The sequence below is a fragment of the Cariama cristata genome, unplaced genomic scaffold, assembly GCF_000690535.1.
Source record: "Cariama cristata isolate BGI_N322 unplaced genomic scaffold, ASM69053v1 scaffold10123, whole genome shotgun sequence".
Lineage (NCBI taxonomy): Eukaryota > Metazoa > Chordata > Aves > Cariamiformes > Cariamidae > Cariama > Cariama cristata.
This window is the reverse complement of record NW_009607799.1, coordinates 1-27,893: the sequence shown is the minus strand read 5'-3', so window position 1 is coordinate 27,893 and position 27,893 is coordinate 1. Positions and strand designations below refer to the sequence as shown.

Sequence of the window (27,893 nt, the reverse complement as noted above, 5' to 3'; positions counted from 1 at the left end):
GGAAGGGGGAGGGGTGTTGGAAGAGTGAGCAACTGCCTGCATGGTTTGCCTTTGATGGAGGAATGAGAGCAGGGTTGTCGCACATAGGAGAGACTGTGCCAGGTCAGACCCAAAGGATCTATTCAGTGGGGACCCCATCTCCTGTAGTGGCCTCCTGCACTTGCCGAGAGATGGACCTAAGAGGCTGAGCGCACAGTGATGTTTCTCCCAAGCATCAGCAAGCTGTTATAGCTCCCCATTACCCTGTACATGGGATGGGAGACTTTTCTAATGGCGAGAGAAAGGCTGCCTCCAAGTGTTTGGTTATAATACGAATACCAGTCCTAGCTCTGCTCACTGACCTGGTCCTTCAACCTTAAACTGCCCAAAGCCTTTTGGGAGCCAAGGCAGGCCCAGACCTAGCTCCTTTCCCTCTCCTTTCCTTTCTTCCCTCCCCCCCTTGCCCCAGGTTGAGGAACCCGAGAGAAGGCTATGTGGGCAGGAGGACAGGAGAGGATGCTTTTTTGTTTAGGGGTGGATTAGGATTGGTGGGAGGACAAATCCAGGAGCCTCTGAAGGAGAGGAAGGTACATAAGGGAATAATTGGTAGAACAGGGAAGGATGAGGGAAGAAGGAAACTGGGAAAAGGAGACACCACTACCTCCTGGCTTCCCTTCATGGTTATTTGTCATTCCCTCATTTCTCAAATTCTATTTGAATGCTACTAAACAATCTGCGAAATCCCACCCTCCCACCCCCTCGCTCTTCTGATGAGCCCCTCAAATTCTGTATGCGTAGTAGCAGTGGAGGTCTGAGTAAGGATGGTGATGAAGTTGCTGCTCCCTGAGCATTGCGAGCTACTCGCTGCACATAAGTCATTCTGGACATTTGAGGCCACCTTTACTGGAAGAGCTTTGAACCTGTATTTCCCATACCTGGAGCGGGGAGGTGTGCCCTGGCCAGTGAACCAGTATACTGCAGCATGTCCTCAGTGTTTCTCCTTTTAACACTGGTTTACAGTGGGTGGGGACTAGAGCACCCATTTTACTTGCTCATCAGGCATCTGAAGTGCCAAGTAGAGAGATTTTCTTCCTTGCTCTCTGCCTTATTGATTGTCCTTTATATCTTCCTTAAGACTTTTTTTCCTTGCTTTTTAACACAGGAGAAGGCAGTGCATATTTGTGATAGGAACAGGTTATATACATCTCTCTCTAGAAAATGTTGTTGTTGCATCTGTAAGAGTTTTGGAGAGATTAATGGCTCTTGACAAACTGTGGGGACTTGTTGGCTTTCTACATCAGAGCATCCTCTGCTTGGCTGTTTTGCATGCAAAGGACTTCTCAAAGAGGAGGTGGCTAAAGTTCAATTTATTTTGTTTACTTTTTCCCTTCTACAGTGCCAGATAAGAGATGATGGTTTTAAAGTCTGTGTTGATGGGAATGAAGGTGTACTGGCAGAGTTCTCCTCTGGGGCAGCTGGAGCTTCTTGCAGAGCACAGTGGAAGTGTGTCCAGTTCCTCAGACAGGAGTGAAATAAAAGTGTCTGAAAATTGTCCTGTCTGCATTGTCTGCACCTTTCTTATCTATAGAGGTCTTCAGTAGCACTGCCTTTCCCTCCTTATAGCTTTTAAAGCTGCCGACTTCCTTTAGTAAAAGCAGTCCATGAGCCTTGAGGAAAGAAGCATATTGTTCAACAGAAGCTATTGAAGAGTTGCTTTTAACAGTAGGTAGCCAGTGGCTTTGGGACTGGATAAAAGCAAAGCTAGTCCTTGTTTAGTTAAAATATTTTTTTCCCTTTCCCTATCTTGAACTTCCATGTGACTTGGAAATACCTTGCAAATAAATGTCTGGCTGTACACAGAGTATTGGGAAGTCTCCGTAGAAGCTGTGTTCTTCTACTGCTCTTATGTTCCATAAGATGATACGAACATCATATATCCATAAGATATATGAACATATAACATGTATGGGCCATGTTAAGGATGCTAGTGCGAATGAGAGCAATAACGTCCATCTTGTTGAAGATCCATTTTTAATAAAACCATCAGATTTTGTTAAAAAGGAAATTGATAAAATTAGTGCTGATCCTATCAATATACTAATGTTTAAATGAATCGCTACTGGTAGACAGCATCAAATCTAATCCAGCACTCAGACTTGAAAGACTGATGTAACAACTGCTAAATGGAGAAGAATATCCTTCAGCCTTGCAGGGATTGTTTTGGTGCAAATGCACTATTGTTACATTTGTAAAAAGTATGCACTTAAACACAAGAGTGTGAAAAACTCAAGATGTTATAGTGTTGATTACTTACTATATTATAATTCAAAGTTAATTAATTTTTGAATTATATGGAAGTAATAGCTGCTTTCCAGACATATTTTGGCAGTTCATATACTGAGTGGAATTCAGTTGCACGAGTAATAGAAAAATTTTGCTGCAAACTGCTTGAGGTTGCTATGCAAGCGGTCTTTCAGTTTGCTGTGTGGTGGACGTTAGGAGAAGAGTTTAGTCCTTGTTACAACACTGACCATCCTCTGTTCCCCCCTGCCATTACTTGCTCCTGCAGCTCCCCATGTATCTTAACGCAGAGCCTTCATTTGTCTTATGTTGTTCTTTGATGCACACACCTTTAATACAAACCCATAATTTTCATGAATCGGTGAAACAAAGTAATCTGGCCAAGAGATGCAGGAGAGGTTTTCCACGCAGTTGGTCTGACTTGCCAAAAGATATTGGAGATAGAGCAGGGGATTGATAGAAATCAAAGGAGATCTGATGTAGTCACAGAAGCCTGCAGAATCAAGAGTTCGAAGTGGATAGAGTAGGAGTTTTATACTAGACCAGAAGGACACAGCAAAGGTAGTAAGTAATAGGACCAAAAATACTAATAGGATCACAGGGCTGAAAACCATTGGGGCAGGAGTTGGAGGCAGCAAGAGCAGACTCATTTTTTACAATAGGGGTTGGGCTGCTGAAATGTGAGGATGAAGAGATCACCAGATGTGAATGAGATATTGGGAGGAGGAAAGGAAGAGGATGGTAGGTGGTGGAATGGTGGGTGGGAAAGAGCCTTTTTTTTTTTTTTCTGCTTGGAAGGAGAAAAGGGTGCAGAGATCATTGCCACAACAATGAACCACTGAGAAACTAGCAGGGGCAGGAGGTGGGAACGAAACTGAGTGGAGGTCTTTGAGTGAGAGTTAGGAGATGATGGAGAGGGAATAAGGTGACCATACACAGCTGTAAGTTAAAGATAGGGTAGGATTTAGGGGGAGGAAAGAAATCTCCTTGTTCTTCCCCATCTGAAAAGCCTAACTCATCGAGTCCTGGAGAAGAATATGGGAGTGGAGGAAAAAAAGTAGATCTCAGAACAGCACTATCTGGGCATGCACTAAAAAATTACACGGCAGCGGGGAGGAAATCAGAAGCTCTTAAATGCCTGGACTGTAAAGAACACAGTGGGAAAAAAAGGAAGGCGTTTTTGTAAAAATAAATAAATAAATTGGGCATCCTGCAAGGTAACCTACTTTGGGTTTGAAGTGATCATTTATCTTCGTGGCTAGGTGGAGCCACTGGCATTGCAGCAATTTGGCTGTGCTCAGAAAGGGATGGAAAAAAAAATCCTGAGGTCTGCATAGACAAGAAGGAGTTAATGCTTGTCGAGCATTATTCTTATACAAATTAAGTCCAGAGCACAGCAGCAGGCTCACCAGCAGGAGCAGATGCTAGGCAGCGATGCAACCTGTGTTACTTACTTAGGCCTCTGTAGTGACCTCAGTGGCTTGCAGACAAAGGATACACATATTTGGAGGTAGGTAGCATGCTGATACCTTCTTTATTCAGTCCTTTTTCTTTTATTGCAGACAAGCTCCTGTAATCATTTTGCATGGAGCAACAGGGGAACTGTGTATTTTTAGCATGGATTCAGAAGGAGGAAATAAAAGCTCCTAAAGAACTGATTCAGATTTGGTTTCTGGTTTTGTACCAATATAACCAGGAACGTTTAGAAGCCATGATGCGTCGGTCCCTTGAACGCAGCCAGCAGCTGGAACAGAAGCAGAAGCGATGGTCGTGGGGAGGAGCACTGGCTGCAGGCTCAGGAGGGAGAGATGGTAAGTCAAACAGGCTGCCTGCATTGCAGATCTTGAAGTGCAAAAGGCATGAGGTTGTGGAGGTAGTAAGGATGATGCATTTTATAGTTAGGGTAGTATTGTAGGGGCTACTGCCTTGGGGTGTGAATAAATGCTTTCTAATTGCTTGCCAGGCTTCCTCTCTCTAATACCTTCTGGGGAGAAAGGTCACTCCTAACATTAGGAATGCAGACCATTTTGATAGAGTAACCAGAACCTGTTTGGAGGATGCCTAAATGCTAAAATTAAAATTTATGCTCTCTCTCCCTTATTCTCTTTCTCCACATTGTCTTCCCACGCACACAGTTAGCAAATTTAATACTTACCAAAAGACTGAGTGCTGTCTAAGCCTTGCAAAAGATGATTTGTTTCTGTTTGGTACTTCTAAAAACCTGATGGGAATTTCTAGATGACTGTGCAGCATATGCAGTTTAAAATAGTTGGGTTTTTTCCCCCATGTACTTTTTGTTGTGGCTCTCTTTGTTTTTTCTTCAAAACAAATTATTTTTATTACATAATCAGTCATGTACTGCTTTTATATTTCAAAAAGATGCATGTTTTCTGTTTTAAATCATATAATTTATTTAAATTTGTCAGGTTTGTTAAGGGGAAAAATATCCATGTTTGGGTGATGATGAAATATGACAGTTACTCTCTTTTAAACAGTGTGTAAATACACTTTACTCTAAAAAGGTAAAATCTGTTTCACATCATAGTTTTCACAGTATGCCATCAAAAAAGCCAGGAAATTAAATATACATGGTAATAAAAGAAGTCTTTCATACTTTGAAAAATAAACCATTTTGTCTTTGTGATGCAGTTTATGCTTAATTCCACCTCCCCCAATTTATTCAGTAATTTCTTTCACCTCTTTTTGCTCTGATTGCTGTGTAGGTGAATCAGAAAATACCCCACCCCCTGTTCTAGGTTTAGCTGCCAACACCCTTCCTCCAGACCCTGTGACCTCTACTGCTCCTGCTGATTCCTTCAATGGTATTTCAGAGAATCACAGTACCATCATGTCTTGTTTATAACTGTTCTAATCACTGTAATCCATGCACTGATCTTGTCCCTCCTAACCACGGTTTTCTTATTATTTCAGTCTGGTACTCTACAGCATTACCCTTAGTGATGTAGACCAAATGTCTTTCTAATTTCCTTTTAATTTTGCCATGGTGGAGCAGTGCATGCGTTGCATTACAGCACAGTAGAAGCATTTCATGGTTTTCTCACTAACTGTAGACTTTACCGCTCAGATTGTCATCTCTGTTAATTCTGCGGGTGCTCTGTATTTGTGTGTGTCTAAATATAATTATACATATATTTGACAGTTCTAATGGACCTGCACAGATGCAGGTGCTGTTGAAAAAAATTTCAGTTGCACAGTAAGAGAAAATGTGTTACAGAGACCATGTTTTATCAGAACAGTTGTCTTTTTCCATCTCAAGGGCCTTTTTCTGCAATATTTTAAGAGCAAGCAAATTTGGTATAAACAGCCCTGCTATGTTTTCAGCCTCCTGAAGTGGATTTTGGCCAAGCTGGTATTTGTGACAAACTCAAGTAGTTGACTTTGTTTAGGCAATTGTGTTTTGTTTTCTTTTATATTGTTCAGTTGTTTGGGTCTTTTTAAATTATTCCCATAAAAGGACTGTGAAGTAGATGAGTCCTCCAAAATTAAGAATAGATTGCGTGTAGGATTTCTAATTTTGATTGCAAATGTACTTGGCATTTTGAAAATGTAACACAGCCTGTGCTTTTAAGAACTAGGTTCCTCCTCTCCCCCGAAAAGAGGAGCTAGGCTTGGATATTACTCCTGCAGAATGCACAATAAATGTTGTTCTGCCCATGATCTTACAGAACTATTATTTCTGTGCAAATAGATTCAAATTTCTGTGCTAATTGTTCCTCATATACAAAGAGATTTGGATATGCAACTGATGTTTTGCAGCATACCAGCGTTATACCTGCCTTTTAAAAAAAGCAAACAGAGAGAATTTTGTTTACTGTAGTAGAGGGAGGCAAATCTTGCAGACCCCACTGAGGCAACCTTTCAATGCATATAATAGGGAATGCAGTCACTTAGGGGCTGCAGAATTAGGACCACATATACATCTCTAGCTGAAAATATTTTTGGTTTTGAAAGAAGTAAAATTCAAATTTAAGGGACAAAGCATCTATGCTTTTAGCTTCTGAGCATCATGTAGTGATCATTATATACTAGCACACTGTAGTAATACTTGAATAACATTTTTTCTGTCACTTAGCTGAATAAATGGCAAGGTAGGAAATAGGTATTGTGCGCAAACAGTGTTTCAGAAGAAAAATGAAAGCACTTGGGATAGTACCAAAAAAGTTTTCTTTTTTTTTTTCTTTTTTTGAATAGATAAAGCGAAATGGCTGGTGCCAGATCAGTCATTAAAACCGTGAGTTCTCATCATGCGAACACACAAATGTTGGTTATTTCATTGTCAGAATAGTACTTACGGTCTACCCCAGCTCTGCGAGGGTGAAAGTAGAGGGGAGGGGGAATGGAGATGAGGAGTTCAGAGTTGTCATGTGTGCAGTTTGTTTTCTGCTTGTGCTGGTATTGAATATGTTGCATCAGAATGGCTTCACTCATTCAGACCTCATATATATACACACACATATATATATATATGTGTGTGTGTATATATATAAAAAATATTATTTGCCAGTGGCAGTATAAAAGATAGGCTGTCATAAAACTGGAACGTTAAATTCACAAGCAGAAAAGTTGCATCCCAAAGCATGTCTTATAAAATGCTGGTCCTCCAGCTGTCAGAAGGAGCTTATCTCATGCCTTGTTCAATGCAACGATCAGTGGCGAGGGCCACAAGTACAAATGCGAGGTTAATTTGGGGAGTTTACCAACACCATGATGTGAATATAAATATCTTCAATGCATCTCTCTGCAGCATGTGACAAACTTTCAGCTTCTACAATGAATCTGCCAAAGCAAATGGAATCGCCAATCAGTAAGCGCCTCTCCTCCTCCACAGCGGCAATAACACATTCCCCCGACAGAGGCAAGTGAATATGCTGGTCTCTTACCAGCATATACTCTCCTTCTGCTTAAAGCACCTCTTTTTGTCCTTATAGCTGTGTAACTCGCTTATGTCTATTATTCAGAAGAACTCAAGCATTTGAGGGATTATAAGTTAATAGAATAAAATAGTTCTGCAGCCTGTCCCAAGACTTTGCTGCCATGCTGGAGATCCTAGTCCAGCAACAAACACTGTGGGTTTTTTTTACTGATTCTTTTCCAGTTTTTGATATTCCAGCAAACATGGTTGCGAGTACATGCTGTGACTGCAGCAATTTCTGTAACTGTACAGCTTGTGATCTTATAGCCAAATAATGAAAAACAAACAAACCAAACATGTGGCTCGACAATAGACATGGGCTGTACCAAGGGCAGAAGTATGTCTGATGAGCCACCTGGGAGACTTCAGTCTGGTGGCCAAAGTTGTAGAGCCCTTTAATTTGATTTGAAACTCTGATCCATGAGAGGCTGAGCAAAAGATGATCATCTTGTGGGATTAGTGGTTACTAACCACTACAGAGAGGACTGAAGGATTTATCCCACTGTGAACTCTTTGGATTTTTTTGGTTTATTTTGTGTGTCTTTTTTTCCTTCTCGCCTCCCCTTTTTTAAAACTCTAATGAGAAAAAAATATATTGACTGAAATAAGTGACAATGAAGGCTTGTGACTAGAATGGAAAGAGAAGGTAAATTTACTTTCATTTCTGAATTACTTAATGAAAACTCGTCAATAGCTTTGAGGTTATTATGATAGATGGCAATATATATGTATCCATGTAATAGGAGCATCTGTAAATATTTGTCTTATATTGTTGATGCTTGTATTTATGGAGTAAGAAGGAATGCAGGCATATTATATAAATAAGACTTACATAATGCAGTGAGACTGCAAATTTTAAATGCAGTCCCAGTATGGTTGGCACATTAGTGAGTAGCTGTGCTGTTATACCAAATGTTTCACCTTTTTTACCCGGGGAGGAAGGCAGACCTTTTTGATGCTGAGTCATGAAAGCAACCATTTTGCGGAATGGAGCATGCCTGTGTGTAAGAACAAAATGCAACATGGTCTTAACCTTACTATATTTACTGTACAGGTGGAAAAATAATTTAAAATTATGGAGAAACTAGAAACCTTTTTTTCAGAGAGAATGAAAATTATCTTTAAATATTTTAAATCTCAAACACGTCAAGTTTTTTTTAATTTCATTTAATTATTTCATCATTTTGTTTCAGTTATTTTAATGTAACATTGTTTTATTTCTTTGCATTTTAAATTTTATTTTATTTGCTCCCATCCTTCAGCTCACCGCATGCATCTTAGTCCAATGGAAAACTTTATTGTTTCTCGACTGCTGACTCCCACACAGTCATCTTTAGCCAGAAGCAGAAGTACATTAATGCTTTCTGAGCAGTACAATAATGCAGGTAAAAATGTGAATTACTCACTTTGAAACCGTTAAGGTATGTTTTTGGTTGCATTTGAGTAGTTGCTGAAAGAAATGGAGTACTATGAACCAAATGACAATTTACATGATAGTACAAAATCAAGGATGAACTAAGTTGTTCATGATAGCAGTGTATTTAAAAGCTTGAAAAAACATATCATCTTGTCTGTCTTGTCTGTTCTGAATGGCTTCTTTTTAAAAACAACATAATTTTAAAAAAGCAAGCAAAAATTTGAATTAACAAAATCACTAAAACCTAAGCCAATGGAAAACTGAATATATTCATTTAAGAAACAGTTTTTTAGACCAGTGTGTGACACCTCTCAGAAACTTTATTTGACATATTAATGTCATCCTCTTTCATACCCAGATAGTATGTAGAACAAAAATCCCAATGCACCATTTGAGCCTTAATTATTTTTACCAGGACTCCAGTACTTTGCTCTTAAATTACTTTTTGCCTTAAACTGTGAGACTGTATGTGTATTTTTATATATATGTGTGTGTGTATACACATACAAAATGATACTTAGAGAAGACAGAGACACCAATAGGAAGGTGTCAGTTGCAGAAATGATTGATCTTTAAGAAGCTAAAAATTAGGGATGATGGTTACTCTTCTTATCTGTAAATGGTGGTCTAATAAAACCCTTACTTTGCAAACATCTACAAAACTAAGGTTTCCAGTCCTGCTAATACTTAGGCAAGTGCCTGACTTCCAGAGTAGTTTCTACTTATAAAGCTATACCTGGTCATAATGTTTGCTGAAACAAGGACAAAAGTTTAACAGCTGTTTTTACTTCTATTAAAAACAAAAAAACCCCACCCCAAACCCCACACTCAAATGCCTATCTGCAAAAGGAAACTTTTTTTCAGGATAAAACTAGTTAGATGGTAAAAGACTGATTATCTTTATGATGAGTATTTTCATACATCATGATTGAAATAGGATCAGGTCCTGCATATGTGCTTTTAATACAAAACTATTTAAAAATGAATTGCAAAGTAAGCCTACTTTCCTTTGTGTGTCACTTCTTTGTTGTAGGGCATAGGGAGATTGATAATGAATGACTCTAAAATGACTTCCTTTCTTTCTACATTAAAAGCAGCATCTGTTGGAAACAGAAATATCATACAGTACTTGGCCCATGAGAAAATTCCCAGTTTACTTACTGCTCAGGGATCAACTACTGCTAAGACTGAACTAAAGCTAACTTGATACTAGATCAGTGTATTCTGCTTAAAATTTTGAGGTGAATTGCTGGGGCCACCTACAGCTGTTTTTTCTGTGTTGTATCTGATACTGAAGAAATCAATAGGGACTTCCTTTGTCCTTCTCCACTCGTTTTGTTTGTAAACTCCCAGTTTTATCTCTCTCTTCATCGCAGGACCTTTAAAGTAGCACTGGCATGTCTGACAGTGATACAATTTGGCCTGCAAACTGCTTTTTCCCTGAAACAGGAGTGCTGATTCTGGGAACAGCTCTCTGAACCAGTATCCTCTTGTCATTTCCTCACAAGGCAATCAGGCTGTATCACAGTTTGCAAACAGCATCAGTACTCAGAGTGATCATTGACAGTTTCGTCAGTAATTGCCAGCAAAAGGGTTGAGGGAGATCTCCCACTTGTCGTGTACTTCTGTCCGCAGAAGTAGCTTCTTGAACAGGGAAGAGGGCTCTTCCTTTTCAAGAGCTCATACTGTGTCTTGTGTCATTATGTTTGGGTCAAAATTGCTCTGCTTCTGCATTTTCTGTAAGCTTATTAATGAGGAGCCTCAATTTAAGACTCTTTCTCTAGGGCAATGCATTATTAATGTCACTCTGAGTCAAGATATTCAGGCAAACAGTTGTTATTGGACACAAACAATTAAATTTTTTTTTACAATTGGAAGTAAAAATACTTAAGCAGCATTTAAGTTTCTCAACAATTTTCTTAATATTCAGTGAACTTTTGCCAACTTGCTGGAATGTCAGTCAAAGAATGCACAGGTCCAGTTAAACTTAAAAGCATACAAAAAGGCTTCATAAGAAATTTTACAGGACTGCCCCCAATAAAAAAAAAAAAAGGACATGTGAATTCCTTTATATTTGAGTGTAATTACTGCTTCTCCAAAGTCAATATGCTTCTTGACTTCAGTTGAATAAGATTGGAAACAGACTGTCACGTGGTTACAATTAGTCTCAGTCTTATTAATAGAGCATATACTCTGTTGTCTGTTCTATGTGTGTGAAAGTTTCATCTTAGAAGACAGTATGAAACAGGAGTAAAATATCCCATTTTAAAAAAATCCTGTTCATATTGCAAATAAAAAAAAAACCACCCAGAAAAAGTTGCCTGGTAAGCTGTAATGCATGTGTTGCACTCAAACTGATGTCTACCACAAATAACAATAACTGAAATACATACAGCAGCATTTAGTTTAGATTTGGGGTTGCTTTTGTGTTTGGTGATTTTGTTTTTGTTTTTTTTAATTAAGTATTATTTTGACAAATAATTAAGGTAATTAGGAGCCTTTGCTCTGTTTAGGCTTTAAAAAAAAAAAAGCGTACGCTTCTGTCACCTTTCCTGTTTTGCAGTATTTGTTCAAAAGTCACCCAGCTAGAACTGTTTGATTACTTTTTTTATCATATGCAAAAAAAGCTGGACTTTTCAGAAGAAAAAAATTCACAGTCATAGTCAGGTGATTCAAAAAGTATATGAGTTTGGAGAGCAATATTTTAGAGATAATTTTTAAAAAAGAAGATAAAATCCTATAAAATGTTTTGTTCAGTTGAGGCGTTTTTAGTAAACATGGGGCCGTGTTGAATGTGTTATATAATGTGATCTTTTGAAACACTTTTAAAAAAACCTTGAAAATTACCTTTGAACATTATAACATAAAAGTATGCTGTCTTCTCCTCTCCTTTACTTTGTCTCCCTGTGCTCCCTTTTGCTCTTGCTATTGTACTATAACTCTTTAGTATTCCATATCTGTCCTCGTGTAGCACCAGCTAGTCCTCTTAAATCTCCCTACAAGCCTTCCCCCACCCGAAGCACCGACAGAAAGAAGGCAACTTCACCCTCCACTTTCGATGCCATGAAAGGAGCGGCTGCAGCTGAAGTTACTCAGGTGAGTTTGCAATGGCTTTGATTTCACTTCTGTGTAAACTGATGCAGCTTCTGGATACCTTTCCCTTTACGTTCATAATAATCAAGTGCTACCTCTTTTGTAAGAAACAGCAGTTAGAAAGTAAGCCTTGCATGGATCTGTTGCTTTCATGCTCCTGTTTAGCAGCGTTTTGGTATCTTCATCCTCCTGGGAATCAATGCTCAGCGCTGGTATTTGGAACAGCAACACCTTTATTTTCAGGGAACTGAGATTTCTGGCACTGAAGTGTATGTTTCTGGACTTGCCTGTAACTTCTGGGAATGAGAATGACAAATAAGATCTCTCTACTATGTATGACTATCCAATCTTGCTTGTTAATTAGCAAGCTTCCCATATTTTGGAAACTTACCACGTGTATTGACAATGCCTCTGTTTTATACCATTGTTTAACTATTTCTGTGGACATTTTTAATGCTGTTTGCTTAAAAGATGCATTGTTAGTCCACTGTAGTTTCCAGAAAAACAAAGGCAAGTCATTCACCTTCACTGAGTCTACACAATGTAAGGCATGTTTAAAAAAAAAAAAAATCTATGCTAGGGCTGTAAAATTCACATAAGGTCCTGTGTCTTGTAATAGTTAATAGTAGGGGGATTCATGCAATCTAAGTTAGACACTAGTGAGAGGACCAAAGCTGGGAGCTAAAGATTTGTGTAGTGTCCATCTTAGTTGTAACATCCAGCAGCATTTCTGCGAGATGCCTGGGTGCGCTACTGATCTTGTCTAAGAGGTGTTGCAGGAACATATAGATGATTTTGAAAACTCCACCCAGTGCCGCCACCCATCCCAGGAACTCTTGGAGATGCTCTTTTGTGGTGTTACCTATCTGCAACTGGTATACTATGTCCATACAAGACACAGTGGGGAGTGTTTATGTCCATGTAAAATAAAAAAACTATTGCCAGTCAGTTGTGAGCTGGTGTTTAAGAAACTTTTATCTTAAATATATGTTAAACAAATCTGTATATGCCATCTTGTTGATAAAACAATCAATTTTTTTTTTCATGTGTTGGTCCTAATTATGGAAACTAAAATGAACCGTGCTTCTAGACTGAGAAGATAAAGAAAGAGAAGCGACCCACAACACCTAGTTCATCATCTGGTATGGGATCTCCTCTAAGAAGGTCTGATTCTCCTGCTGCCATGTCCAGAAGATCTGCATCACCTGCGACACCTAAGTATGCCTTTCTTATTAGTGGTCTACTATGCTGTGAGCTTCTGGTTACCTCTAAAGGAGACATAGATTCTTGAGGATCTTCCTTTACAGATATAATATATGTAAGATTGTGTTAGTGCTCACCAGAGACACTTCTCTGCCTTTTACTCAGTCTTTTGAAATTATCACAGTGTATTTCATAATTCATGTGAAATTCTACAGGCACGACTGTAGCCCTTCTCCCCCAGATACACAGTGGGCAAAGGAGAAGTGGTTCAACCCTGAAGCGGTCATAGGGAGTGTCCCTTCTCCCCCAGGGTATACATTGGGCAAACGAGAAGTGGTTCAACCCTGAAGTGGTAGTAGGGAGAGCAGCAAGATGGAAAAGGCAGAAGAGTAATGCCATGGCAATAGTAACTCTGTGCCATCCTGGATGCTTGCTTTATATAAGCACAGAACCAGCAGATATACTATGAACTATTGGAAAAGGACAATTTTAAAAGACTATTGGAGATAGACTGCTTGCAAGCAGAATTACAAAGAGAAAGAGAGTGGATGTGTCTATTAGAACAAAAAATTGAAATCATGCTAGCATAAGCAAAAAAGCCCCCCAGTATTGTGCAAATGTGGAAGTTGACTGCGGAAGCAGACCCCGAGGATTGAGGTGGGGACATCTGGGGAGACCCTGATGAAAATGGCTCTAATGAAATGATAGAATTGGAGGAAAAGCATGTATGACCTCTTATTAAAACCAAGCAGCACACGAGTCCACAAGGTGGGAACCCTTGAAGCACTGTCCATATCACCTCATGGACAGGACCCAAGCTTAGTGAATTGCAAGCTAAGTTTTCACGAAAACCACAGAAGACAGAAATGGAGTATTTGTGGAGAGTTTCTTTAACCAGGGGCAATCGGATATAGTTGAGTGATGATGAGGCTAGAGGATTTTGGGGACCAGGATTGTTTTTGAGTGATGGGCCAGCAGACGACCAGTTGATAACAGCTCAAGTGGCTTATTGGGCTGGGGGCATGGACCCCAAAAAACAGGGGGAGCCTATTCCTATCTGGGTAAAAGGATTGTCGGAGTTAGCAGAAGGAATACAGAAGGCTGTTTGTGTTCATTATTACTCATTTGTTTTTAAACATGCTTTTGTTTTATTTGCTTTTGAAGAAACTCTGCCTAATGTGAAGAAATGCACAGAACGTGAATACTAACTAGAAATTCCAGCATTTCGTATTGCTACATGACCATCTGGTTCTATAAGTATACTTAACTATGTATCATCTAAACCATCGGTTTTAATCTTTGCTTATTTGCAGACCTCTGTGGGTTTATTGCTTTTTGTTGTTGTTTTGTTGGGTTTTGTTGTGTGGTTTTTTGGGTGTGGTTTTGTTTTGTTTTCTTTCATGCAGAATTATGGGCCTATAGCATATCTGGGCTTACTGGCAATTCAGTTCCTTTTCTTAGTTGTCTTTTGTAGATACTCAAAACTGTAGTTCACTTACCACAGCTTGCAACTCACAAGTTTAAGCAAATGCGTCTTCAGCTTTCTTAGAACAGGTTATTAAGTCTGGCTCAAATGCAGAAGTAGGCTAAAGTAGTCATGGTCTGCAGTAGTTGTGTGATTTGTTTTGTTGTTTTTTTGTTTTGTTTTGTGGGGTTTTTTTTTACCCTAGACCCTGTTCATAGGTCCTGCTTCTGTCTTGAAAATTATCTCCTTTTGTCTGATTTTTTTTTTTTTTTTTTTAAATCTGAACCTGGCAATATTCTGAACCAGTCTTGATTCTCTTTCTGATAAATTTTTTCCACTTCAAAAACTGGTGTTCTTTTTCTGTTTCAGCTCTGAGTGCATAGTCCTTTAACGGAGGATGATTTTTGGGTGTGAATCTGGTGTTAGACAAAATACAGGAAACCATCTGACTCTGGGCGTTCTTTCTGTTTCAGACATCCACTTGCATGCAGCTGGGAAATTGCAATTCTTAGTTCATATTATAGGGCTACAGATTCTCACACTTTCAAAATACATACATGTATGTATAGTTATGTATTATATTTATAATGTCATCAGATTCTGCACTACATAAATTTTGTGAATAATAGAATGATATGAAATGTTAATGACAATCAGCTTTTTTCATTGCAATTTTGAGCAGATCATTGTCTAGTGGCACTCCAAAATGGACAGAGAAAATTTTGAGCTATAAAAATGTATATTATTGTGGAAGGACTGATATTCCCTGTTCAGAATGCATCTTTCAGTTCGCTCAGTATAAAAGACATACCAAGAGACGTATTTAGTTAAGCAAAATGATTGGTGGGAAATGGATTGCTGAGAGTGAAGTGCTTCTTGATGGGCAGACATTGAAAAGGTTAATATAGCTTATCATAAAGACATCTGAGGAAAAAAAGAAAAAGCTTTTGTGAAACAAACAGATGTTTAGTGCTTCGTGAAAAAAGTATGCCCAGTCTTAATTTGTAGCACTGATTTCCATAAAAGGTTAGGCAAAGGTAGAGACTTTTTACCCAGAGGTGCAAATTGTGATAACCTTTTTATATTAAAATTTTTCATGCCTATAAGGAATATAAGCTACTGTGTTTAGAGGAAGAAGCAGATGCTGTGTGCAGGAATTAAGAAGCCTACTGGTGGGTTTCTGTGTGATTGTGAGCCACGGTAGTTACCCTTTTTTTTTTTTCTTTCTTTTTTCCTCCTTGTCTTCCTCAAGAGAATCTGATTCTGACCACAGCTAGAAGTGTATTACTGAGCGTTTAATCTTAACATGGCCCAGTTAGAACACTCTTCTTGATCTTATGAGAGATACAGTAAATAGAGTTTAAATCCATGTTTATTACTGATTACAGAAACACAGTTCTGCTTCAGCACTCTCAAAACTTCCCCTCAAAAGTTTGAAATAAAATGAAATGAGGTGTCCTGATTACCATATTATATTATTATATAAAGATACACATTTCTTCATACAACTCAAATACCAGATAATCATCTGGCTGGTCAGTGGATTTAAATATAGGCAGTCAGGCTTTTGGAACCTTCCTTTAGTATGTATACTCTTACCTTTTAGTTTAAAATTAACTCTGGAACTTAAGTGTCTTTTCAATGTGACTAAATATGTAGACAAATACTCATTCTCCTTGCAAACCTGACAGTCTTTTACAAGTTTAATCTTTCTCTCCTTCCAGCACACCATGTGGCCAAAAAAATACCCTAGAAGAAATAAGAGTATGTATTGTACAGCATTAGTAGTTAGTGAACCTGCATAGCACCTTAACTTCGAAAGCTGATGAGGAAAGAATCAAGTATGGCCAGTCACTTAGATGATAATTAGCTGTATGCATTTTTGTTCTTAAAAGTATGTCACTTGACATTCAAGTTTGTTTGGTATTGTTCTAGTTACTGGCTCTTCACAGTCATCATCTTGCTTTGTGAGTGATAGTTGCTTGTCTTCTTTATATGTTATTTCATTATTTATTAATTAAAAAGCTCTTTCTGTCATGGTAAAGTAACTGAAACAGGCTCAAACAAGACAATAAAACTTCAACCTAAAGAGAGACAGTGGTTGATGGTAGAATAGATTTGCAGTAATTGCATAAATAAAATACAAATGTTTGAAGGTGCAAATTTTACTGAGAAAGCCAAAAAGATCCCCCCAAAAACATAATGTCCAAGACAAAATGAGTGAACAAATATGAGCCTAAAAAGGAGAAAAGGGGGGGAAAAAATAAAAATATGTTGAGCAATAATGAAAAGCAAGGAAGGAATTCAAAGTTTGAAGATATTTGAAAAAGTAAATATATCAAGAAACATCACAGAAGAAAGAAACCCAAAATTATTTCTTTGAATCCAGTGTGGATCAGTTGACAAAGTTAATGGATTAGAAAGCTGGGATAATTGAGAAATTATCTTTTATTTTTACAATTGCTATTGGATACTGGTTGTGTAAAGTGCTCCTGTTCTTCAGATCTTTCATAAGATCAATAATACCAGTATTTTTGGTAAATTTTTTTTGATGCTTCATCTTCAAAGATCTATACATTATTCAGTCTATTCTTGCAGTATCCCCCAGAGAATAAGTAAATGTCCTATCTTATAGATTGGCAAAACAATAAAGCTTGTGTCCTTCACGTGGCTTTGGCTAAATAGTCCCTTTGAAATCAATGGGACCTGACTGAATCAAGGAAGTAGGATTTAATTTTAAGTGTCTTCAGATAAGCCATAGTATAAGCCAGTGAATAAAAATGGAAAATTCTGACAAGCCTCTGTGTTCCGTTATTTTGCCAAAGCATTACCTCATTTGAGAAGAAGAAAGGGGCAAGGGGGAAGGGAAAAGGGACTGCAGTGCTGCTGGTGGGTAGCGGTTCTTGTTTCATTTCAAATTCCCAGTCTGTATCACTGTTCTTTGCTCACAGTTTCACTAACTGAACCCGTAACTTGGTGGTTCTTTTGGGCAACATCCCACTACAGCTGTTGGGACACACTTTGATGTCAGAAATGCACATGCTCAATCAAAGTACAGAATACTGATGAAATATGAACCTAGAGTAGCACAAAAAAGCCCAAACTTTTAAAAGTTTTTTAAATGACCTATTAGAAAGGTGTCTGCATGTGGTGAATTCCTCACAGAAGTAGCTTCTATGTCCTGCAGTGACCTAGTTTTAGATTTTATTTGATATGTGCTACATTTACTACTCTTGGTCTTTGTTTTGCCTTGGAAAGATAAAAACAATGGGTAGAATGTTGGATCAAGACTATTTGGAGGTTTTTTTCAGCAACTAGCTTAGATAATGGGCCCATTCAAGATTTTAAAAACATCTGTAGTAATGCAGCTATCAAAATAACTATTCTATAGACCTGTGCTGAGTTTGTGCTCTTTTAAGAGGTGTAAGAGAGAAATGAATCTGACTCTGGCTAGAGAAGACTGAAACTAAGAGTGAGAAAGAACTGCTTTTGAGAAAATATCACAGATAGCAGAGCAAAAATGAAAGAACCCAGGAATATCTTGTGATCAGAGCAATCTCAGAAAGCAGGCTTGAGAACATGCAAATCCTTGGTGTGGTTTCAGCTGAGCTTTTGTTGAATTAATAGAGGGGAAAAAAATAATGCAGCTCTAGTATTGCTTCAGATTTGTGATTTGCAGTCAGCCTTCTGAACTTCTGTAACCAATGACCTGTCATGTACCTGGCTTTTAAAGAAAGCATGCTGTTCTCTCCCTTGCTGTTTATGGACAAAATGGGATGTGACCTGTGATTCATGTGCTACATGTATTTTATTTTCTCTTACTTAGCAAAAGTAAGCTCACAACCCCTCTGGTGCTCTTCCTGAGACATTCTTCTGCAGTGTGGGCTACCCCTCTTTTAATTAAAAAAGAGCCATTGTAATTTAAGGGCCAGTGAATCCTCAGACCTGATAGAGGTTCTTGCAGTGCATGTAGGGGTCATCATGAGAATGGCCTCTTACAAGCTGCTGCCCCCATGTCAACACAGGGCGGTTAGGTGAGAAAACTAAGACCTCCTGGAGGGAGCAAGATGCTTCTTGTAATTCTGTGTTCCCCTGTAAAATTTAGTGACTAAGACAAGTGAACTTTCAGAAAGCTAACAGTACTACTACTACTTAGATTTTTGTGATTTGTCATCTTCATTCTTTGATCCTCATCAGGCACGCTTCTGTCTTCCCACATTCTTACCAGGGTTTCATTACATACCTTTCCTTTTCTCCCAATGCAAAAATAAAACATTTTTTAAACCTAAGCAGACTCCTATGCAACTGTTTTTATATTTTCCCTTAATAATCCTATTTTTCTGTCTTCACAATCAAGTTTGGCCCTTTCTGATGAAAAGTAGCAACATTTAAATGCTATTAGAAGGGGTGTTTTTTCCAGTAACAATTCTACCTGTGTCTAGGAATGTTGAAGATGCTAAGTTGACAATATGCCTTAAATACAAGGAGGAAAACAGTGTTCATTTAATACTTTGTATTGCTTTTATCAGAAACAGTGTGGCCAGCAGGACCAGGGCAGTGATCGTCCCCCTGTACTCAGAATCACAGAATCGATTTGGTTGGAAGAGACCTCTAGGATCATCGAGTCCAACCTTTCCCCTAACACCACCATGTCAACTAGACCATGGCACTAAGTGCCATGTCCAGTCTTTTCTCAAATTCTGTGTTCAATTTTGGGCCCCTCACTACAGGAAAGACATTGAGGTGCTGGAGCGAGTCCAGAGAAGGGCAACAAAGCTGGTGAAGGGTCTGGAGCACAAGTCTTATGGGGAGCAGCTGAGGGAGCTGGGGGTGTTTGGTCTGGAGAAGAGGAGGCTGAGGGTAGACCTCATCGCTCTCTACATCTACCTGAAATGAGGTTGTAGCGAGGTGGGGGTCGGCCTCTTCTCCCAAGTAACCAGTGACAGGACAAGAGGAAATGGCCTCAAGTTGCACCAGGGAAGATTTAGATTGGATATTAGGAAGAATTTCTTCACTGAAAGGGTTGTCAAGCATTGGAACAGGCTGCTCAGGGAAATGGTGGAGTCACCATCCCTGGAGGTATTTAAAAGGCATCTAGACATGGTGCTTAGGGACATGGCTTAGTGGTGGACTTGGCCATGCTAGGTTTATGGTTGGACTTGATGATCTTAAAGGTCCTTTCCAACCTGAACGATTCTATGATTCTACTTTCTACTGACATCCAATAAATGATTTTAAATTTCTGAAAAAAGATTTTTATTCCTGATGGACACTCTCAGCTTTTCACTCCTCGCACTGCACTGTTGTCATCCTTACGGTAATCAGACTTTTATATGCTTCTCCCTTTTGGTTGCTTTAAAAGAAGCAAAGCCATACTTGTTTCTTGTTCTTCTGGCCAAAGAGCTGTAAGAAAAAATTTCTGTAGGTCTGAAAGTTCAAAGATGCATTGCTTAAATAATATATTCAGCACATGTTTCTAGTCCAACAGTAAGTTGTACAGCCAGCCTGCTCTAATTCCTATGCAGTGCAAGATACATAGCTCTCATGACTAAACTCCTTCCTACCAACCTCTTTAATTTGATTGCTATGTCTTTATTAGAGAACAGTTACTCCTGTGCTGATACTGAAAATTGCTCAGTCTTAGTTATGTAACTGTTTTGCTCCTTCTGTCACAACAAATTAAATAAAAAGCATTATGAGGAATGTGTGGTAAAGTTGTAAATGTAAACCAAAGACAGCAACAAGGGACTATGCTTTTAAGAAGTGTCTGATTAGCAGGAAGCATCCTCTGTGCTGCAGAGAAGCATAAGAAAAAGGTTGTTTGCTTTTTATTTACATGTTACATTTTTATGAAATAGGGATGGAAATGACTAATGGTGAGGCATGTACAAGACATACATATGTGAATGGGGCCTTGAAATCTCTGCCTTTGTCTTTAGGAGGGCCTGGGGAACCATCTATATCCTAAAGAGAAAACTAAAGATAGTGCTAAAACCAGATTTGGTCAACACCAACCAATCTCATTGGCTTCACCCATTGCTGTTTTTCACAAGAGCTGGAAACAGACTTGCCTGTGTGCATCCTCCAAAGCCTGTTTCTGTCAGGGAGCAGCAGGCATAGGCTGCCCTGCAAGGCAGGGTGAGCCAGGAGCCATGGGTGGCAGCCGGGCAGACAAGGACAGGGATCTCACCCACAGGACCCTATCCCACAGCAGACAAAAGAAGTGACCAGGGCAGCTCTGGTGATGGTGACCAGGGTCACCAAGAGTCTAGTGACAGCCAGCAAAGGCCTTACTGAGGCAGGTCCAAGGACAAACCAGGACATCAGGTCAGGGTCACCAGGTAGGAAGGCCAAGAGCAGGCTTACCTACAGCTTGGCTCAGGCAAGGAACCGAGGGCAAGGAACTGAGCTGACAAGGAGCTCCTGGGCCTGCAGGCAGAAGGTACCTGAGCTGAACTTCAAATTTAGTTGGGTGCTACGGTTCCAGCAGCCCAAGGGGTTTTGGAGTCTGTGATGGCTTTTCAGTGGGAGTAAGAAAGTATGGGTAGTGTAATACTCTGCAGTCTTTTCCTCCCTGCAAACCAGGCAGCTGTGAATAAGCTCCCTGTGTTCTGATGTCTCAGGCTCTTTCAAATGCAGCATAATATGGTGGAAAAGAACCCTTTCTTCTCCTGAATTCATGAATTGACAGGAAGTTGAAAGACGTTTAATTTTTATTGTCTTCTCCGTAATGCAAATGTTGTTCCAGTTATAATAGTCTCTGGCGACACAATACTATAGTTAGATCTATACAAAACTTGCCACTTCAGTCCATTGATTTTCAGCCATTGTGCGTGTTTTTCATGCTTGTGGTCTGCCAGAATGCATGTATAGTCCAGAAAACCGTGTTACAGTACATGAAACTCTATATTGTGTAGATGAAAAAAGTAATAAGGGATAATAAATTTCTATCATAATTGCGTATGCATAAAGAAGCTTAAAACTACATGTGTAATGTTCACTGTAATGTAGAATTATTTATTCTAATGGGACTCACAGAAATCATTATTTTAAGATTCTCATCTCTTCCATGCTACTTAGTCACACAGCCCAGCCTTTCTTAATGTTACAAGTATTTAGTGCTAGTTACTGGTGTTACATAAATAATGAATGGTGTTTGTGCGTAGTTTTATGTTTTCTAGTAATCTGTTCTCTTTAATGTGCACCTATTTTCAGTGAATATCAAATACCTTTACCCTTCTGCTTTCTCAGAACTGACTTTCAAGGTTATCGTTTCACCTAAAGTACGCAAAAGTCAACCAAGCTGTGCATTGCCGTCAGCACAAGTGCAGTTGTATAAAAGGTTGGAGGGGCTGAGTTTTGAGCCTTGAGTCTGTTGTGTTGGTGCTGATTAAAGCACTAACTGAAACAGCAGAGCCAACTGTACAATGGTTTGGTCAGTTCTGTCTTTTTGTGGTACCGAGCTTTACCTTCATATGTAGTAGTAGTTGGGGCTGTTTTGGAAAATCAGGTACTAATAGAAAAAGGCCATGTTTGACAAGGCAGTATTCAGATGAAGGCAGCACACTGCAACTAATTCTGCAGGCAGAAAGCAGCCATAGCTTTGCTTTAAATGTTGAGAAGGACTATTGAATACAGTAATGTTGACAAAATTGTTACAAAATGGCCATTACTAAAATAATTGGTTTAGGTAGTCCATGATTTCATATCTCTTGCCTACAACTCGGAGGTATTATTGTTTTTTTTTAAATGAGAATTTTCCATCATGATTTGCACTTGTATGCCAGTTCCCTGCATTGCAGGTTCTGATTGCTTGCATCCAGGTGGTTTCTATGCAGTATTGTGCAAAACAGCTGATACTGCTGTGTAGCCAGAGACAAGAAAGAAGAATGATATATGTGAAGGAGTTTGATTCCAAGCTGTGTAACGTATGGCCTGTTTTGATTTTTGTTTTCCCTTATCAGGACAGTTGCAAAGACTTATCCTCAGTCTCCTAAAAACACCAAACAATATCCAGCTTCTCCTGTGAAGCATCGAGCCACTTCTAATGTCAACCAGGAAACTCCAAAAAAGAAAGCAGACAAGGAGAAAGAGAATGTCAGTCATCAGAAATGCTCAGGAGCACGCACTGATGAGGCAGGCCAGGTGGCTTCTGAGAAACACATGCCTTCTGCAGCAAAGACTGAAAATAGTGAAGGTGAGTATTACAGCAAGAATATATTGCAAAATATCACATGTCCTTGAGGCTTTTAAACAGTGATGACCTGTTCTTTTCATGAAGCTGCTCATGTGTAAAGGTACATACTGGAACCAGTGAATGTATAGGTTTCACCAGGGTTACCCATGTATGAAAAACACTTGTTAACGAGGATATGAAAATGCTGAAATCCAGGGATGCCCTTATCTATCCCATATTCTATCTGCTGAAAATGGGGAGGTATGCTTCTGAAAAGCAAAGGTGTCATACCAGTGTGAACCAGGCCCTTTTCAGCCTTTGTGCAAGTGTGGAAGTGCTGGGCACTCTCTTTGTTCCCTGCCTAACTTTCCACCCTCTGTCATTGTCTCCTAGGGAAGATCATAGCAGGAACAACTGATGCAGAAGAAGCTTCAAAAATTCTAGCTGAAAAAAGACGACAGGCCCGCCTGCAAAAAGAACAAGAAGAAAGGGAGAGACAGGAAAGAGAAGAACGGGAGAGGTATCTCTATTGATTCGTGAAAGTTATTACCTAATAATTTAACCTATATCATTGAAGATGCTTGAAACTCTGGTAGTTTTAGAATCAAGGTGGGAGCTTACATCTAAGTGTTAATTTCTTTCAACTTGGACTCATAATTCATTAGTGTCTTTTGCAGTCTTTATGACTAGTGAAGTTAGAAAATAATAATTTGGCCTCTTTAAGAAGCCTATTACTCATCCAAATACTTCAGGTATGTTGTAAAAGAAATACTTGAGGCAGTTTTAAATGAGCTAGTTCGTGTAGAAGAAACAGTCTTGCAGTAGTATTATGCCTTAAATGGTAAGGCTTGTATCGTTCAACAAATTAACCTGAAGTTCATCTTCCTGTCCAACTCTGTTGTAGGCATTTGAGGGCTTTTAAGAGTGTGGGCATAATGAAGGTTGCTGTGTCTAAGCTCTGAAATTCTGGCTCTGTTCTGGGAGCAAGCTTTTATGCTGTGCTCCGCATGGGATGCTGATTGCAAGTGTCAACAAATCATGCCCTTCCTTCAAGCCCCTAATAGTAAATCACTAACTCTGCATGTCTAAATTCAACTTTGTTCTTACTGAAAATGTGTCGGGGGGAGTAGGGGATCACCTGTGCCTGCCAGTTTGGCCCAATAGAAATATTTCCTGAATCCCTGATAGGCAAGGATGAGAATGATAACTTGTCAAAGCAGCTTTTGCCTGTGGTGACAAAGGAGCATGATGGCCCACAGTGGGCCAGGGAACAACACAGGTGGAATTTAGACCCACTCTTTCTAGTGTACCACTGTGTTTTGTGGACTTCGTTTGCTGCTACTCATCCAATCTGTTTATCTTCAGCTCAAACAAATGAAAAAAAGTACCTGTTTGTTTATAGATACCAGCATTCTGGGTGTAAAGTACAGGGGAAGAGGGATGTTTTTATTATTGAAACTTACTTTTATTACTGAAGCTCTAATTTAAATTCGAATGGAAATGTTTTCTTTGATCACACCTGCTTTTTCAAGGAAAATTATAATTTCTATGAAATATTTTAGGCAGTGAAAATATTGGAATAAAAGTTGGATGGCAACCTGAATTCTGAGCATGTGCTCAACCTCTTTGCTGTATCTTGGCATTTTTCATGAAAATGTGCGCTGCTGCATATATTACCAGTTACTGCTGATTGCACGCCATACAAACAATAGGATTCATGCTAAACAAGATGAAGCCTTTTAAACATACTGTTACATTTTTTGCAGGCTTGAAAGAGAAGAACAGAAAAGAAAGGCAGAAGAAGAAAGACTTCGTCTAGAGGAAGAAGCTCGTAAGAAGGAAGAGGAAAGAAAACATGAAGAAGAGGCAGCTAGAAAAAAGGCAGAAGAGGAAGCCAAGAGAAGAGCTGAGGAAGAACAAATGCTAAAGGAAAAGCAAGAAAAAGAGCTCCAGGCCAAACTTGAGAAACAGGTACCATCTCAAACACAAACGTGAAGTTTTATGTACATACATATGTATACATGTATTTGTATGTACATACAAAGAAATACTTTATATCTGGTAATCTGCCTGAAATAAATAATGGCCCTATCATATTTTACACATTTTGATTAGAGGGAAGAAGCAGAAATCAAAGCCCGTGAGGCAGCTGAACAACTTCGTCTTGAAAGGGAACAAATCATGCAGCAAATTGAGCAAGAAAGACTGGAGCGGAAGAAGGTAGGTATTTGCATCTCAAGATAATTATTTCATTTCTTGTTTAAATACATAATGCAGGAAGTACTCAATAGTATCTAGCAATAATAATCTGGAGGGATTACAGATGGATATTTATGCCTAACTTAGTATTTGCTACTTGCATTTTAGGGGAATGTGGACATCAAAATTTGTGACAAAGTGGAATTGCCTAAGGCAAACAACTTTCTACTAGGCACTGGACAAACACAGAATTAGCCTCTACCCACAAAGTTAAGTGCCTGAAACAAACAGGGGATGGCATGCCAAGGCAAATGTCAATTGTCATCTAACCCAGGACATCACAGACTATTGAGGAACATGAGTGACTTTGTTTTAAAACTTACTCAACAAAAGCTGTGTCATTAATTGAGAAAGTTAATGTGATTAACAAACAGGGTTTCTCCCACCTGGCTTGTCTCTGGTTGTGTTATGCAGAGGCAGCAGGGCTGTCTGGCCACTACTGCACAAGGAAATGGCTGGAGCTGCATAAATTAGCTTTATTACAGCTCTGTGGCAGGAAAGAGACAACAGCTGCAGAGCTGCAGAACCTCTGTCTGATTATAAAAGGGCATCTTTCCATACGTGTTATTCCATTATGTTACTTTTAACTGTTTACCACTGAACTGCAGGCATGTTGCAGTTGCAGGTTAGAATACCAAACCAAAGTGCCTTTAAATCTGAAATAGTTTCCTTTCACAGTAGTGCAAAGAGACAAGGTTTGTTGGGAGGGTTTTTTTTTTTTAAAGAACAAAGAAGGAGAACAAAAAGGTATTCTAAGGTAATGGCTTACACATTTCCAGCAAGAATAACTTCGATAGGTCATTTTACTCTTCCATTCCAAAAAGCCTAACTGTTTTTAAAGGAATTATTTGGAAATAGTTGGAAAGCAATTAGATGAAAATAATAGCTGTTGGCTTTAAATAAACGTCTTGTTCCAGTGCTGAGTACAATTCATAACTGCAAACACCTGGTATTAAAATGTTTGTCTTTAAGTTGCATCTACTGAGAAAGTCATGTTCTGTGAGATCTGATAGGTGAAAGCCAGCTCCGAGGTGTTTTCTGACTTTTGTTTATTTTTCTTATTTATTCTTCCTTTTTCAGGACAGGCAAGGATGAGGTCATGACATTAGAGAAAAGTTCTTTTTGTCTTTTTGGCTCTTTTATCAGTCTCTTCTGTTAAGTATTCTGTCTGCCTTCTCATCCTCCCAATTTATTTTGATTTCTAGAGAATAGATGAAATAATGAAGAGAACAAGGAGGAATGAAACACCAGAAATAAAGGTATGGAACAGTGTGTGGCTGCAGGGGGGTTTTTTGTTTTGTTTTATTACCCATGTGTGAAAATTAAACTCTAGAGTAGTTCCACCTTAGGAGGTATACTTAGGTACACTCTGCACCCAAATTTTAGTTGCATTTTGAACTGAGAATGACTGTTGCTGTGTCACAGTTATTGTTGTGCCACTGCTACAGAGACACAGCTGTATGCAACTGTTGCAGACTTACCTCCCTCACTACCCAGCAAGGTGGCAAGAGCCTATTCCTGGATGCTGGAGCTGTAATCTTTGCTGCTGTGACATATCTTCTTGTGCTTTGTACCAGCCAGTGAGTTAGTTACTGAGGTCTCTGTGTTAAGCCTGCCAGGAATGTAGGATTGAGAACAAGGCAATTGTGTCTGTCTAGGAAGTGACAGAGAGTCAAGTTTTTGCTTCTGTTTGAAGTTTTCTACTAAGGAGCCGGTATCTTCAGTTACTTTCAGAGAATGTTGTCTTTTTGAAGGAAAAAAAAAATTCCTATGCCTAATTAAAAAGGAAAAAAAAAATCCTCTCTTCCTGTTGATGACCTTTGACTGGCCCTGGGCAGTCTCACAAGTTTTGAGTCCAGTCAGTTCCATGAACCTTATAGTCCTTTGTCTAATACAGTTGACTTATTACTTGATTACAGAAGGAAGAGCCAAAACTGGAGGTACCATCAACTTTGAATGTGGAAAAGCAACCAAAGGCCCTTGTTCTTAACCAGCCAGGTAAAAATTGCCGTATTTTCCTGATCTGTTTTCTCAGTTAGTTCTCTTCAGAGTTTTGTAATCTCAGGCAGAGCACTGTGTATTATCGCTTTCTCTCAAAAAGAACAGCTACATTTGCATCAGTGACAAGTGTTAGAAACTGGACACTTTGTTTTGCCACTTAAGCAGAAGGAAGTTCCTCCTCCATTTTAATACCTGACATAGCATTTCTGTAAATGAGAAGTTCCAGTCTGCCAATAGGTTTGGTTGCTGCAATCCACCTTTGAATTTTGCAGGTAGAAAATTTTTGCACACAACCAAGCTTGCAAGCTTTTTATAGCATTGTTCTAAATCTTCAGTTTAATTTGACTTACAAAAAAAGTATATGTAGTTGAAGAATTATTAAATAAAATATACATATCTGGCATTTATCTGTGTTTTGTTTACTTCCCCAGGCTAACACTTTTAGTACATGACATGAAAGATAAAATGTTCTCTTCCTCTTTCCTCGAATTTAAAAGATGGAGCATAAAGAGCAATTTTAGAGTAGAAAATAGCATTGACAGTATAGTAAGATGAAACTGAGTCCTACTGCATTGTCAATCTTCCTTTCTGCTCAGTCTATAACTTAAAAGCATTTGTGATTTTTTAAAAAAAATATTTAAATAAGTTGCCACTGTCATAATTTCTAACCTTCTTTTATAGAGATCAATGGATTGGCAACCTCTCTGAAAAATAAAAGCTTAGAAAGTGCCACCTCTGTAATCCCTTCCCAAGATGTAGTTGCTAATGGACTAAAGTCAGTTCCAGGACTTATTCAGCTGGAAGCTGTTGATGGGAAATCTAGTAGCATGGAAGATTCAACAGATGAGGTTCAGTCCATGGATGTGAGGTACAGACCATATCTACCAATAGAAATTGTGGAATTCATATTAGACACGCACACAAAGTTTTCTGTTTCATTTGTTAATACTTTACTGCTTTACTTCTCACCTACCCCACAGTGTGGCAGTCAGGTGTCTACTCCACTCCTGTCAAGAGGCAAACTGGTTGTTTCAGATGAGAGTCAATAGAGCCTCATCCCATTCTC

General features: G+C 39.0%; 1 protein-coding gene across 1 annotated transcript in view; it reads left to right on the top strand.

Annotated features, from left to right (window-relative positions):
- The window catches only part of LOC104159068 (MAP7 domain-containing protein 2-like), a gene marked incomplete at its 3' end in the record, with an annotated part of 47,860 nt that extends 20,165 nt beyond the window's left edge, over positions 1-27,695 (top strand). The window contains exons 4-15 of the mRNA XM_009696878.1: positions 3,977-4,091; positions 5,004-5,102; positions 7,046-7,156; positions 11,602-11,726; positions 12,814-12,941; positions 22,356-22,588; positions 22,961-23,087; positions 24,334-24,538; positions 24,683-24,787; positions 26,032-26,085; positions 26,746-26,824; positions 27,509-27,695. Coding sequence (XP_009695180.1) covers positions 3,977-4,091; positions 5,004-5,102; positions 7,046-7,156; positions 11,602-11,726; positions 12,814-12,941; positions 22,356-22,588; positions 22,961-23,087; positions 24,334-24,538; positions 24,683-24,787; positions 26,032-26,085; positions 26,746-26,824; positions 27,509-27,695 — 1,568 coding nt within the window. The remainder of the gene's footprint in view (positions 1-3,976; positions 4,092-5,003; positions 5,103-7,045; positions 7,157-11,601; positions 11,727-12,813; positions 12,942-22,355; positions 22,589-22,960; positions 23,088-24,333; positions 24,539-24,682; positions 24,788-26,031; positions 26,086-26,745; positions 26,825-27,508) is intronic.
- Between the last annotated feature and the right edge of the window lie 198 nt (positions 27,696-27,893).